At 40.5% G+C, this 15,179-nt stretch overlaps 2 protein-coding genes across 3 annotated transcripts in view; both read left to right on the top strand.

The window, feature by feature from the left end:
- The first annotated feature begins 2,328 nt into the window (after nt 1-2,328).
- Nucleotides 2,329-15,179, top strand: part of LOC139542939 (zinc-binding protein A33-like) — a 29,897-nt gene continuing 17,046 nt past the window's right edge. Inside the window, exon 1 of the mRNA XM_071348953.1 lies at nt 2,329-2,463. The gene's annotated coding sequence lies outside the window, so the exon portion shown is untranslated. The remainder of the gene's footprint in view (nt 2,464-15,179) is intronic.
- Nucleotides 2,457-15,091, top strand: LOC139542940 (E3 ubiquitin-protein ligase TRIM35-like). 2 transcript variants are annotated; one of them, XM_071348955.1, is made up of 6 exons: nt 2,457-2,989; nt 3,110-3,205; nt 3,322-3,552; nt 3,690-3,712; nt 3,798-3,916; nt 14,171-15,091. In XM_071348955.1, exons 1-6 carry the CDS (start codon nt 2,585-2,587, stop codon nt 14,389-14,391), a joined length of 1,095 nt encoding a protein of 364 aa, XP_071205056.1. In that variant the 5' UTR covers nt 2,457-2,584; the 3' UTR covers nt 14,392-15,091. The 2 variants fall into 2 exon arrangements, with proteins under 2 accessions (XP_071205056.1, XP_071205055.1); XM_071348954.1 differs by lacking the exon at nt 14,171-15,091 and adding an exon at nt 7,161-9,375.

Here is a 15,179-nt window from a genome sequence, read left to right as displayed (position 1 = left end):
ATAAACAATCATTTGCTAATAGAATTTGTTTCTATCATGAACATAATTATAAAGCCATTTATATGTACAATCATGGAAACCATAATAATGCAATTTAATCAATAATATTTAATGATCAACCGTGTCAAAAGCTTTTGATAAATGTAGAAAGATGCAAAGAGCATATTCATTACTGTTTAGGGCTGTCACGTTCCTGACCTGTTTTCTGTTAGTTTTGTATGTGTTAGTTGGTCAGGACGTGAGTTTGGGTGGGCAGTCTATGTTTTCTGTTTCTATGTTGGTTTAAAGGGTGACCTAATATGGCTCTCAATTAGAGGCAGGTGTTTTTCAGTTCCTCTGATTGAGAGTCATATTAAGGTAGGTGTTTTCACACTGTTTGTTTGTGGGTGGTTGTCTTCCGTGTCTGTGTCTGTGTACCACACGGGACTGTTTTCGGTTTGTTAGTTTTATGTAGTCTGTTCCTGTTCGTGCGTTCTTCACGTTATATGTAAGTTCGTGTTCAGGTCTGTCTGCATCGTTTATTTGTTTTGTTAGTTTATTCAAGTATAGTTTGTTTTTCGTCGTGTTCTAATAAATCATTATGTATTCACAACCCGCTGCGCCTTGGTCGAATCACTACTCCTCCTCTTCGTATGAAGAGAGAGAGGAACACCGTTACAAGGGCTGTAAAGATTTTATCTATAAGTTGCAAAAGAGTCACATCTGTGGAGTAGTTTTTACTAAAAACATATTGGTGCTCATATAAAATAAAGTGGTTTAAATGTTAAAAAATGATTTGATACACCAGTTTATCTAGTATTTTAGAACAACATGATAGTACAGATATTGGGTGATAATGTGTAAAATATCTTGTATCCCGAGATTTAGAGATGGGGATAACTTTGAACATTTTAAAATCTTTAGGAAAAATACCAGTTTGCATTGATTTGGTGAAGATATACAGCATGTTTGAGACTCAATCATTAAGGAAGACACTGAAGCCCTATTACTAGCAGAGAAGGGAAATGTGTCTTCATGGTGTCCAAGGGATTTATATACAATTCTCAGATTTTCTTTGACAGAGAGAAACTCACATTCACAAAAAAGTAAATCAATTCAAATGAGATAACATCAAGATCATTGTATTCCCAACATTAAATTGAGATGGGATAGCTGTAGAACCCTTTCATTATTCAACAACAGTTGATTGATTCTTTTCTAAGTTTACTTTTTATAGTTTGAGAAATTTGCTCGTAAAATATATTTTTGGGGATATCCGAAGTAGATGGGTAAATTTGTTTTTATAATAGGTAGAATTCAGTATTGGTGAGAAACTTTTCATACAACTTGGTTTTTTTCAACTGAGGATGTAGGAATTAATACAGAATTGAAGGATTTGAGAAAAGTCTGGTAAGCACACTCCTCATTGGGATGATTATAAACATTTTTCCATTAAATAATACCAATAAACATCTTAAATAGCTCAGAATTACATTTGTTAAATATTCTCCATTCCCACCTGTTCATTTCCAGCTGCCACGAGAAGTGGAATATTGGAAACTGGTCAGAAATGTCAGTATAAAGTATACCTGTTATATCCATATTATTCAAAGTATTAGTACAAATATTATCAATATTATCAGTTTATTGGGGTGGAGTCACCATCTTGCTCTTGGCAGACTGAATGTAAAAGCTAATCCAATGTAGGAGTTTCAGCTGCTGAAGTTGACTGCTTTGTACTTCTGTACAGTTGCTGGCCATGGTGCTGAGAGACATAGACAGAATTTAAATAAAACATTTCATACACTTAGCTTCTTGCAGCATTAAAGGCCCACTGCAGTCAAAGATATGATTTGCCTGTGTTTATATATGTTTCAACACTATGTAGTTGGAATAATACTATGAAATGGTGAAAATTATGACAATGCCCTTTTAGAGTAAGAGCTGCTTGAAATGACCGCCTGAAATTTCAGCCTGTTTTGGTGGGATGGAGTTTTGGCCTGCTTGGTGACAATAACACCAATAGGAAATAGACTTCCAATCCTTTCTTCCAATAACAGCTAGTGTTAATTTTCCCACTTCCCACTCAGACCACTCCGACAGTCCAAGCAAAATTATTGCATGAGAAATTGCTCTTTGCTAAGAAGCTATTTTTGTTTCTTTTTTAAATTACACAGAAATTATTTGATAGTGAGACAAAAACAGCTACAATGGACATAAAAAAATCCAGTTATATTTAACCAAACACTGACATCTAGTGGAAGTGTCCTGCACAGACTCAAGCTAATATAAATGACAACTCAGGAGAGCCCACCCCTGACATACTTCTCTAGCAGGAAGGAGCAAAGCTCACAACAGAACAGCGCTGTAACATTCAGCTATTCAGCATTCAGCTCAACTGATATATGACATATAGAAAGACCAATAACCTTTGTAAACAATCAAGAATCAAAACAACAATTGAAGACTAAGGAACAAAGGCAGGTAAAACACAGATTTCTGAGTTCAGTTGACATTTCAAGAGTAAACATTCATCAAAAAAGTTGTCAAAAGTGAAACTAAACCTTCAATTCAAAAGCCATAAAAGAGAGATAAGCTGTGAGAAATGGCCTCTAAAGCTTCTCTCTCCGAGGATGATTTCTCCTGTCCTGTATGCTGTGACATCTTCAATGATCCTGTGGTCCTGTTGTGTAGCCACAGCTTCTGTAAAGCCTGTCTGGAGGAATACTGGAAAGAGAAGACATCTCGACAATGTCCAGTCTGCAGAAAAAAATCCTCAATGGAATTCCCCCCCTGTAACCTGGTTTTAAAGAACCTGTGTGAGGCCTACTTACAGGATAGAAGTCAGAGAGCTTCAGCAGTGCCTGAGGTGCTCTGCAGTCAGCACAGTGAGAAACTCAACCTCTTCTGTCTGGAGGATAAACAGCCCATCTGTTTGGTGTGTCAAACTTCAAAAAAGCATAAAAGTCATGACTGCTGCCCAATAGATGAAGCTGTACTGGATCATAAGGTAGGATATGTATTTAACACTACTTGACTTGTTGGCATATATTGTGGAATGTGAATAAAGATCTGTGTGAATCCAATCCTTTTACACACAGCATCTCTTTATAATGTTGTTTCATTCTAGGAGGAACTCAAGACTTCCTTGAAGCCCTTACAGGAGAAATTAAAGGTCTTTGGAGAAGTTAAACTGACCTGTCATAAAAGAGCCAACCACATCAAGGTAAGAATACAGAGTGAAGCTGAAATACAATGATACTGTGAAGATTTACCATAACCCTGTGGAATTATAGATGATCAATTATTGATATTTTTGACATTCCTCTCTACTGTCTCCAGAGTCAGGCCCAGCACACAGAGAGGCTGATTAAGATGAGGTTTGAGATGCTTCATCAGTTTCTACATGAGGAAGAGAGAGCCAGGATAGCTGAACTGAAGGAGGAAGAGGAGCAGAAGAGTCTGATGATGAAGAAGAAGATTGAGCTGATGAGCAGAGAGATATCATCACTTTCAGACACAATCAGAACCATAGAGGAAGAGCTGGGAGCTGAGGACATCTCATTCTTGCAGGTAAGGACTAATCGACCTCTGATAAATCAACTGCCCTATCAGTTATGAAATAAATATTGTAATAATCAATTGATATGTTTTAGATTGATTTGCTATGATCAATACATCTATAAATGTGTTATTTTGTTTCCCTACAGAACTACAAGGATACAGTGAAAAGGTAAGGGGACTTTATTATGTCTCTCTCTTCTCTGTGGTTCTGTATCAAACCCCACAGCAACACTGACTCCTGAATGTTCTTCCAGAGCCCAGTGTACACTGCCAGATCCAGAGAGGGTTTCAGGAGCGCTGATAGACGTGGCAAAGCACCTGGGAAACCTGCAGTTCAGAGTCTGGGAGAAGATGCAGGGAGTAGTTCACTACAGTGAGTAGATCTTTTTGATATAATTGGTATTAAACTGAGCGTACAAAGCATTAAGAACACCTGCTCTTTCAAAGATAAAGCTATGATCCCTTATTGATGTCACTTGCTAAATCCACTTCAATCAGTGTAGATAAAGGGGAGGAGACAAGTTTAAGAAGGATTTTTAGTCCTTGAGACAGTTGAGAAATGGATTGTGTATGTGTGCCATTCACAGGGTGAATAGGCAAGACGAAATATGTAAGTGCCTTTGAATGGGTATGGTAGTTGGTGCCAGGGGCACTGGTTTGTGTCAAGAACTGCAACACTGCTGGGCTTTTCAGCTCAACATTTTCCAGTGAATATCTACAATGGTCCACCACCCAAAGGACATCCAGCCAAATTGACCCAACTGTGGGAAGCATTGGATTCAACATGGGCCAGAAAACGGAATATTAGGAATGTGTTCTTAATGTTTTGTACACAGTGTATATTGGACCTATACTGTAACTCTCCAAAACTGAAAGAATAGAGTGAATTATATTTAGAATTACCTATATTCTGCCCTTGAATTGCATTCCCATGCAAAACTAGACAGATAGCTAACAACTAAGTCTTCAATAAAACTCCCAAGGCGTAACTTTTCTTGAATTAATATATTGAAAACGTTTATGTTGTGAAACTGCAAAATACAGAAAATAATATACAGTAGTATTCAATTCACATCGACATACTGTTGCTGTACATTATACATTTCAAGTTGAAGTTGCATAAATACAAAGCACGTGCTAAGGTACTGTACTGAGACAGACAGGGAGCAGGCCTCGAACCCTCGACCTTCTAGCCCGAAGTCCAGCGCGCTATCGACAGTGCCGCAAAAGCATGCTCAAACCGCAGAGTCGATTTCCGCGTTTATAAACCCAAGGTTGTTATAGTACCATGCATCTGGCATGATGCCAAACCATATAGCTAATTGTTACTCATATGGTAATTGGCTAACTCCTTTCATTACTCTAATAATGTACAACCATCTCTGTAGAATAACAACGCATATTACACTAGAAACAGTAACAAAACTATAGAATTGGATATTTTACAATTTGATGGCATGACGCACGAACAAAGTAATACAGCTGACGGGATACATGAAAGGCAAGGCTATTTGAGTGAGTAAATGCAACCAACCAACATTGATATGTAAGAATTTATATCAATAACAAGATATTCATCACTAGCAATATGCTTGAATCGAATTTACGAACAAATATTTTACGAGGCTGAAGCGTGACAAGAGACCTGCACCGTCGCGTTGTTTTTAGCTGCTTCTCGGCGTCTCTTCCTGTTTCCTTCTCTGCGTGTCTCTTCCTGTTTTCCTTACAGTCTAAGTATCAGAAAGCTCCACTAGGGGGCGAAAAACACCATGGAACACAATGAAAATCCCTTTTAACAATTGTAATAAAATAATCTGTTCCCTTCTAACAGGATGGCAGCACAACCTGTACATTTGCTTTGTACGTTTTCAGAGGATCTTCCAATAAGTCATGTGCACATACAGTTGAAGTCGGAAGTTTATATACACCTTAGCCAAATACATTTATACTCAGTTTTTCACAATTCCTGACATTTAATCCTAGTAAAAATTCCCTGTCTTAGGTCAGTTAGGTTCACCACTTTATATTAAGTATGTGAAATGTCAGAATAATAGTAGAGAATTATATATTTCAGCTTTTATTTCTTTCATCACACTCCCAGTGGGTCAGAAGTTTGCATACACTCAATTAATATTTGGTAGCATTGCCTTTAAATTGTTTAACTTGGGTCAAACATTTCGGGTAGCCTTCCACAAACTTCCCACAAATGTTTTTGTCCCATTCCTCCTGACGGAGCTGGTGTAACTGAGTCAGGTTTGTAGGCCTCCTTGCTCGCACACGCTTTTTCAGTTCTGCCCACAAATTTTCAATGGGATTGAGGTCAGGGCTTTGTGATGGCCACTCCAATACCTTGACTTTGTTGTCCTTAAGACATTTTGACACAACTTTGGAAGTATGCTTTGGGTCATTGTCCATTTGGAAGACACATTTGCAACCAAGCTTTAACTTCTTGACTGATGTCTTGAGATGTTGCTTCAACATATCCACGTAATCTTCCTGGCTCATGATGCCATCTATTTTGTGAAGTGCAACAGTCCCTCTTGCAGCAAAGCAACCCCACAACATGATGCTGCCATCCCCGTGCTTCACGGTTGGGATGGTGTTCTTCGGCTTGCAAGCCTCCCTCTTTTTCCTCCAAACATAACGATGGTCATTATGGCCAAACAGTTCTGGTCTTGTTTCATCAGACCGGAGGACATTTCTCCAAAAAGTATGATCTTTGTCCCCATGTGCAGTTGCAAACCGTAGTCTGGCTTTTTTATGGCGGTTTTGGAGCAGTGGCTTCTTCCTAGCTGAGCGGCCTTTCAGGTTATGTCGATATAGGACTCGTTTTACTGTGGATATAGATACGTTTGTGCCTGTTTCCTCCAGCATCTTCACAAGGTCCTTTGCTGTTGTTATGGGATTGATTTGCATTATTCGCACCAAAGTACGTTCATCTCTAGGAGACAGAACGTGTCTCCTTCCTGAAAGGTATGACGGCTGCGTGGTCCCATGGTGTTTATACTTGCATACTATTGTTTGTACAGATGAACTTGGGACCTTCAGGTGTTTGGCAATTGCTCCCAAGGATGAACCAGACTTGTGGGGGTCTACAATGTTTTTCCGAGGTCTTGGCTGATTTCTTTTGATTTTCCCATGATGTCAAGCAAAGAGGCACTGAGTTTGAAGGTAGGCCTTGAAATTCATCCACAGGTACACCTCCAATTGACTCAAATGATGTCAATTAGCTGATCAGAAGCTTATATAGCCATGACATTTTCTGGAATTTCCCAAGCTGTTTAAATGCACAGTCAACGTAGTGTATGTAAACTTCTGACCCACTGGAATTGTGATACAGTGAATTATAAGTGAAATAATCTGTCTGTAAACAATTGTTGTAAAAATGACTTGTGTCATGCACAAAGTAGACTTGCCCAAACTACAGTTTGTTAACAAGAAATTTGTGGAGTGGTTGAAAAACGAGTTTTAATGACTCCAACCTATGTGTATGTAAACTTCCAACTTCAACTGTACATAACACAAAACATAAAATACATAGCATTATATATCATATACAGTAATGTATTCCCCCTTCATTTTAATTAACACAGTGTGTTTGTGTTCTCTCTGTCCAGCTCCAGTGACTCTGGACCCCAACACTGCCCACCCACATCTCATCGTGTCTGATGATCTGACAAGTGTGAGATACAGTGATGAGAAACAGCAGCTTCCAGACAACCCAGAGAGGTTTGATGAGGAAGAAACTGTCCTGGGTTTTGAGGGTTTTAACTCAGGAACACACAGCTGGGTCATTGATGTTGGGGAGAATATATACTGGTACCTGGGTGTGATCACAGAGTCTGTCCAGAGGAAGGGAGACAGTGGATATTGGGATGGATCCTGGGGTGTGTTGTTTGGTGGTGGTGATTATAAAACACATGTACCAAAGCAGCCACTCACTCCCCTCACAGTGAGACAGAACCCCCAGAGGATCAGAGTGCAGCTAGACTGGGAAGGAGGAAAGCTGTCATTCTCTGACCCTGTCAATAACACACATCTACACACATTCACACACACTTTCACTGAAAGAGTCTTTCCATTCATCTGCACTGGCTTTTGTCCCCTCCCTCTGAGAGTGTTACCAGGTAAGGTGACTGTTTCAGTGGATACTGTCTCTGTCTGAATCAGGGACTAACATGATGTAAATGAGTCAGTAACACCCATTGATGTCCTTCATTACGATTCTCACAGAGGGAGGACACACTGTGATGTAGTAGAGGGGACCTTCGTCCATTAACTCAGGAGCACACAGCTGGGACATTGATGTTGGGGAGCCTGGGTGTGACCGCAGAGTCTGTCCGGACCTTCCTCCATTAAGAACACTCTTGCTGAAACACTTTCACCTGTCAGAAAAGGTTCACCATTATCAAATCAAATCAAGTTTATTTTATATAGCCCTTCGTACATCAGCTAATATCTCAAAGTGCTGTACAGAAACCCAGCCTAAAACCGCAAACAGCAAGCAATGCAGGTGTAGAAGCACGGCGGCTAGGAAAAACTCCCTAGAAAGGCCAAAACCTAGGAAGAAACCTAGAGAGGAACCAGGCTATGAGGGGTGGCCAGTCCTCTTCTGGCTGTGCCGGGTGGAGATTATAACAGAACATGGCCAAGATGTTCAAATGTTCATAAATGACCAGCATGGTCAAATAATAATCAGGAGTAAATGTCAGTTGGCTTTTCATAGCCGATCATTAAGAGTATCTCTACCGCTCCTGCGGTCTCTAGAGAGTTGAAAACAGCAGGTCTGGGACAGGTAGCACGTCCGGTGGACAGGTCAGGGTTCCATAGCCGCAGGCAGAACAGTTGAAACTGGAACAGCAGCAAGGCCAGGTGGACTGGGGACAGCAAGGAGTCATCATGCCCGGTAGTCCTGACGCATGGTCCTAGGGCTCAGGTCCTCCGAGAGAGAGAAAGAAAGAGAGAAGGAGAGAATTAGAGAGAGCATACTTAAATTCACACAGGACACCGGATAAGACAGGCAAAGTACTCCAGATATAACCAACTGACCCTAGCCCCCCGACACATAAACTATTGCAGCATAAATACTGGAGGCTGAGACAGGAGGGGTCAGGAGACACTGTGGCCCCATCCGATGATACCCCCAGACAGGGCCAAACCGGAAGGATATAACCCCACCCACTTTGCCAAAGCACAGCCCCCACACCACTAGAGGGATATCTTCAACCACCAATTTACCATCCTGAGACAAGGCCGAGTATAGCCCACAAAGATCTCCACCACAGCAATACAATAATCACTATTAATATTACAATAACCATTATTAATTTTACAATAATCACTGTTACTATACAATAACCACTATTAATATTACAATAACCATTATTCATATTACAATAATCACTATTATATTACAATAACCATTATTAATATTACGATAATTACTGTTACTATACAATAACCATTATTAATACTATTTATTTAACACTTTCACCAGTCAGACAATAATCTCTAACATCGGACCAAGTTTCCCAACATTTTAGTTCTATGTTAACAGAGATTGGTCAAACAGTGGTAGTCATCACTATTATAGAATATAAATGTCACCTGTTGGTTGTTGGGTTTTCTTTTTAACACATTTAGATGTTGTCACTGGTTATGTTAACACTGGCATGTACCCCAATACACTTGGGCTCCCTGAAAAACATTTGCCGTATAGTGTTGTGGCTGTGGACCAAGACTCAGTTAACTAGCCTGTTAACACCAACACATGTAACATATGTCTGTCTATGTAATGTAACACATTTTCATCAAATAAACATGTTAAATTATCTCAAGGGTCTTCCATATGTGTTGGATCATGGGGTTAAATTAAGATCAGCTGCACACAAATACTGTGTACACACACATACACACACATACACACACATACACAAGCACACATTCACAAACACAACTCCAGGCTCTTGTTTGGGGAGTTGGTTTGTTGGGTGGAGTCACCATCTTGCTCTTGGCAGACTGAATGTAAACTCCAGTCCAATGTAGGAGTTTCAGCTGCTGAAGTTGACTGCTTGGCAGTTCCATACAGTTGCTGTCCATGGTGCTGAATTGACCAGAGACATAGATAGTCAGAATTCAGCTAACAGTCAAGTCAGATGAGGAGAAACCTTAGATCAGTTTATTTGGTAAATTTCATACACCTGGCATTTTGAAGCATTCAAATCCAGTTATATTTAAACTCTGACATCAAGTGGAAGTGTCCTGCACAGACTCAAACTGATATAAACGACAACTCAGCAGAGAGCTCCACCCTACTCCTGTTTAACAGGAAGGAGAAAAGCTCACAGCAGAACAGTGCTGTAACATTCAACTATTTAGAATTCAGCTAAGCTGATATCTGTCTTATAGAAGGACCAATAATCTTTGTAAACAACCAAGAATCAAAACAACAATTGAAGACTAAGGAACACATGTCACGCTCGTTAAAATGGACTGACCAAGGCGCAGCGTGAGTTGGGTTCCACATATTTATTTACAGTGAAACTTCAACAAAAACAATAAACAACCAACGAAACGTGAAGTAATGTAGTGCAACATGCACATACACAAAACATTATCCCACAAAGGCAGGTGGGAACAGGGACACCTTATGTATGATCCCCCATTAGAGACAACGATAATCAGCTGCCTCCAGTTGGGAACCATACTCAATCCCAAACATAGAAATAAATTGACTAGAACACCCCCTAGTCACGCCCTGACCTACAACACTAGGCAAGAGAATCTCCAGTTGGAGATGTGTAAACTTGAGGCAGAAAAAGAACAGCGGCAGTTGGAGTTCAAAATGCGCCAGATGGAACTGGAGGTGGAGACAGCGAGGCTAGCCTCCGTTCCTGCTGTGCCTGCTAGTGAGGCGTCCTCGCCAGCTGTAGCTTCCAACACTTTTGACATTAGTAGGCAGATTGCCTTGGTACCTTTGTTCAGAGAGTCAGAGGTTGACTCCTATTTTTGTGTATTTGAACGTATAGCCGTAGCATTGAAATGGCCTGAAGAGGTATGGTGCTTATTACTTTAATGTAAATTAGCTGGTAAAGCCCAAGAGGTTTTGTCAGCGCTACCTCTGGAGGACAGTTTGAATTATGAGGTGCTCAAAGCTACTGTTCTTCACGCCTATGAGCTTGTGCCTGAGGCATACCGACAGAGATTTAGGTCTCATAGAAAGTCTTCTAGTAAGACTTATGTGGAATTTGCTAGAGGCAGGTTCCATTAACCTCACGTGCTTCTGAGATTTCTGCCTTTGTGACCCCAGACAACTTCCTACAATACTCTGTCATGGCTTTTGGGATGCGAAATGCACCAGCCACTTTCCAACGACGGGTTAACTCCGTATTAGCTGGCGTTCCCAATTGTAGTGCCTACCTTGATGATCTGGTGATTTATTCGTCTGAGTGGTCAGATCATGTTAACTCTCTAAGAGTTTGGGAAGGCTACTGTTACCTATCTCGGCAAAGAGATCGGACATGGACAGGTGCGCCCTGTTGATGCCAAGGTCTTGGCTATAAATGCATTCCCCGCACCTACCACCAGACAAGAGCTATGCCGCTTTTTGGGGATGGTTGGCTACTACCTTAGTTTCTGTAAACATTTCTCTGCGGTAGTTGCTCCATTGACCGATTTACTCAGTCCGGCAAGATTGTTTGAGTGGTCCCCTGATTGTCAGGTAGCTTTTGATACTGCTAAAGCACTCTTATGTAAAACCCCTGTACTTGCTGCTCCGGATTTTGAACAACCTTTAAAACTTGTGGTAGATGCTAGTGCCAAAGGTGCAGGTGCTGTTCTACTGCAGCAGGACAAGAGTGGAGTGGATCATCCTGTTTGTTATTTTTCACGAAAATTTAACAAATATCAAACAAACTATGCGACCATAGAACAAGAAGCTCTGCTTTGTTGTTATCTCTGCAATACTTTGAGGTATATATTGGTTCCAGCGCCCTAACAGTGATCATATATACTGACCATAACCCTTTAGTGTTTCTCCACCAGATGTACAACCAGAACCAGCGCCTTATGCGTTGGGCGCTTATTGTACAAAATTATCATTTGGAGATCCGTCACAAAAAGGGTTCTGATAATGTATTAGCAGATGCTTTGTCTCGTGTGTAAAAATGATGATTGTTGTATTTTTTGTAAATACTTTGTTAGCAATCCTTATAGGGTTGCTCTTTTAAGGGTGGGAGTATTACGGATACAGGTATCCTGAGTGTGTATCCTGTGTGTATTTTCTTTTCTCTCCTTCTCCCCTCACAGGTGGCAATCATCGGGTCACCAATCAGTCGCTAATCAGAAGACACCTGCTCCTTTTCTCTTACCCTATCACATCCCCTTTCCCTTGGTTTAAAAACCCAGTCAGTTGTTTTCTCTGGAGCTCGATCTCTCTGTGTTTCAATCTCTCTGTCTCAATCTCTCTTTGTCTCTCTTTGTATGCAGAGATCTCTCTTTTGTTTTTGCAACTACATGTCACTTTGTCCGTTATCCTGTGAGTATTGTTTTGTTATGGTGTTTGACTGTTTGTTTGATGGTGGGAAAAGGGGGTACCAAGACAAGTCACCCATGGGTATACATTACCCGTAGGAATACTTTGTCTAAGAACATTAGTTAGAACTGGGCAGACCACCCACTGTATTTTATTGGTTAAATTTTGTACCATTCCTCTTTACAAAACTGTTTCAGTTCAGAAATATTATTGGGATGTCTGATGTGAACTGCTCTCTTGAGGTCATGCCACAGCATCTCAATCACTATTAACCACTATTAAAATTACAATAACCACTATAAATATTAAATAATCACTGTTAATATTACAATAATCACAATTAAATTACAATAACCACTATAAATATTACAATAACTGCTGTAAATATTACAATAACCACTATTGATATTACAATAACCACTATTGATATTAGAGTAATCACTATAAATATTACAATAACTAGTATTAATATTAAATAATCACTGTTAATATTACAATAATCACTATTAATATTACAATAACCACTATTAATATGACAATAACTACTATTAATTTTACAATAATCACTATTAATATTACAATAACCGATATTAATATTACAATAATCACTATTAATATTACAAAACCCCTATAAATATTACAATAACCGTTATTAATATTACAATAACCACTATTGATATTACAATAATCACTATTGATATTACAATACTCACTATTAATATTACAATAATCACTATTAATATTACAATAACCATTATAAATATTAAATTGTCACGGCCGTCAAAAGGAGGAGACCAAGGCGCAGCGTGGTATGCGTACATTCTTCTTTAATATAAGAATGAACACTGAACAAAACTAACAAAATAACAAAACGAGCCGTGAAGCTATACAAAAGAGTGCTGACAGGCAACTACACATAGACAAGAACCCAACCAAACCAAAAGGGAAAATGGCAACCTACATATGATCCCCAATCAGAGACAACGATAAACAGCTGCCTCTGATTGGGAACCATATCAGGCCACCATAAACCTACACATCACCTAGACCTACGTACCCTAGACTTACAAAAACCCTAGACAATACAAAACCCCTAGACAATACAAAAACTAGCGTACCCACCCTCGTCATACCCTGACCTAACCAAAATATAAAGAAAACATAGATATCTAAGGTCAGAGCATGACATAAATAATCACTGTTAATATTCCAATAATCACTATTAATATGACAATAACCACTATTAATATGACAATAACCACTATTAATATTACAATAATCACTATTAATATTACAATAACCACTATTAATATTACAATAACCACTATTAATATCACAATAATCACTATTAATATTACAATAACCACTATTAATATGACAATAACCACTATTCATATTACAATACTCACTATTAATATTACAATAACCAATATTAATATTACAATAATCACTATTAATATTACAATAACCACTGTAAATATTACAATAACCACTATTAATATTACAATAACCACTATGGATATTACAATAACCACTATGGATATTACAATAACCACTATGGATATTACAATAATCACTATTGGTATTACAATAACCACTATTAATATTACAATAATCCGTATTAATATTACAATAACCATTATTAATATTACAATAATCACTGTTACTATACAATAACCATTAGTAATACTATTTATCTAACATTTTCACCAGTCAGAAAATAATCTCTAACATCTGACCAAGTTTCCCAACATTTTAGTTCTATGTTAACAGAGATTGGTCAAACATTGGTAGTCATCACTATTATAGAATATAAATGTCACCTAAACTGTGTACACGTACGTACACACACACACACACACACACACACACACACACACACACACACACACACACACACACACACACACACACACAGACCTCCAGGCTCTTGTTTGGGGAGTTTGGTTTATTGGGGTGGAGTCACCATCTTGCCCTTGGCAGTGGCAGTTCTAGCTTGTATGGCTCCCTGACCCCCCTTCAGTGCCCCCCCCCCCCCCCCCCTTCCTCATGTCACGTTCTGACCATAGTTCTTGTGTGTTTTGCTTGTTTTAGTGTTGGTCACACTCCCCGCCCGCCAGTCAGGAGCCGCCAGAGCCGCCCGCCAGTCAGGAGCCGCCAGAGCCGCCCGCCAGTCAGGAGCCGCCAGAGCCGCCCGCCAGTCAGGAGCCGCCAGAGCCGCCCGCCAGTCAGGAGCCGCCAGAGCCGCCCGCCAGTCAGGAGCCGCCAGAGCCGCCCGCCAGTCAGGAGCTGCCAGAGCCGCCCGCCAGTCATGAGCTGCCCTCCAGTCATGAGCTGCCCTCCAGTCATGAGCTGCCCTCCAGTCATGAGCTGCCCTCCAGTCATGAGCTGCCCTCCAGTCATGAGCTGCCCTCCAGTCATGAGCTGCCCTCCAGTCATGAGCTGCCATTCAGTCCGGAGCAGCCATTCAGTCCGGAGCTGCCATTTGTCGGGAGCTACCTCTCTGTCCTGAGCTGTCTCCTCAATCTGATGGGGCCCTTTGTGAGGGTTCCTAGGCCAAGGTCGGCGGCGAGGGTCGCCACTCAAAGGACGCTAAGGAGGGGGACAAAGACAATGGTGGAGTGGTGTCCTCGTCCAGCGCCGGAGCCGCCACCACGGACAGATGCCCACCCAGACCCTCCCCTTGAGTTTTAGCTGGTGCGTTCGGAGTCCGCACCCCAGGAGGGGGGTACTGTCACGTTCTGACCATAGTTATTGTGTGTTTCGCTTGTTTTAGTGTTGGTCAGGACGTGAGCTGGGTGGGCATTCTATGTTGTGTGTCTAGTTTGTCTGTTTCTGTGTTCGGCCTAATATGGTTCTCAATCAGAGGCAGCTGTCAATCGTTGTCCCTGATTGGGAATCATATATAGGTGGCTTGTTTTGTGTTGGGGATTTGTGGGTGGTTGTTTCCTGTCTCTGTGTTTTCTCTGCACCAGCTAGGACTGTATCGGTTTGCCACAGTTTGTTATTTTGTAATTTGTAAGTGTTCACTGTTTATTCGTTATATTAAACATGTTGAGCACAAGCTACGCTGCGTCTTGGTCCGATCCCTGCTACACCTCCT

The sequence above is a fragment of the Salvelinus alpinus genome, chromosome 17 (genome assembly GCF_045679555.1).
Source record: "Salvelinus alpinus chromosome 17, SLU_Salpinus.1, whole genome shotgun sequence".
Classification (NCBI taxonomy): Eukaryota; Metazoa; Chordata; class Actinopteri; order Salmoniformes; family Salmonidae; genus Salvelinus; species Salvelinus alpinus.
This window is presented reverse-complemented; position numbering and strand designations above follow the sequence as displayed.

What these genes read in the sequence shown, in the direction of transcription:
- LOC139542940 (XM_071348954.1), top strand. Translation starts at nt 2,585, where the DNA reads ATGGCCTCTAAAGCTTCTCTCTCCGAGGATGATTTCTCCTGTCCTGTA. An exon ending in AAAGAGCCAACCACATCAAG is followed by an intron (nt 3,206 to 3,321) that starts GTAAGAATACAG and finishes TACTGTCTCCAG; the next exon opens with AGTCAGGCCCAGCACACAGA. An exon ending in AGGACATCTCATTCTTGCAG is followed by an intron (nt 3,553 to 3,689) that starts GTAAGGACTAAT and finishes GTTTCCCTACAG; the next exon opens with AACTACAAGGATACAGTGAA.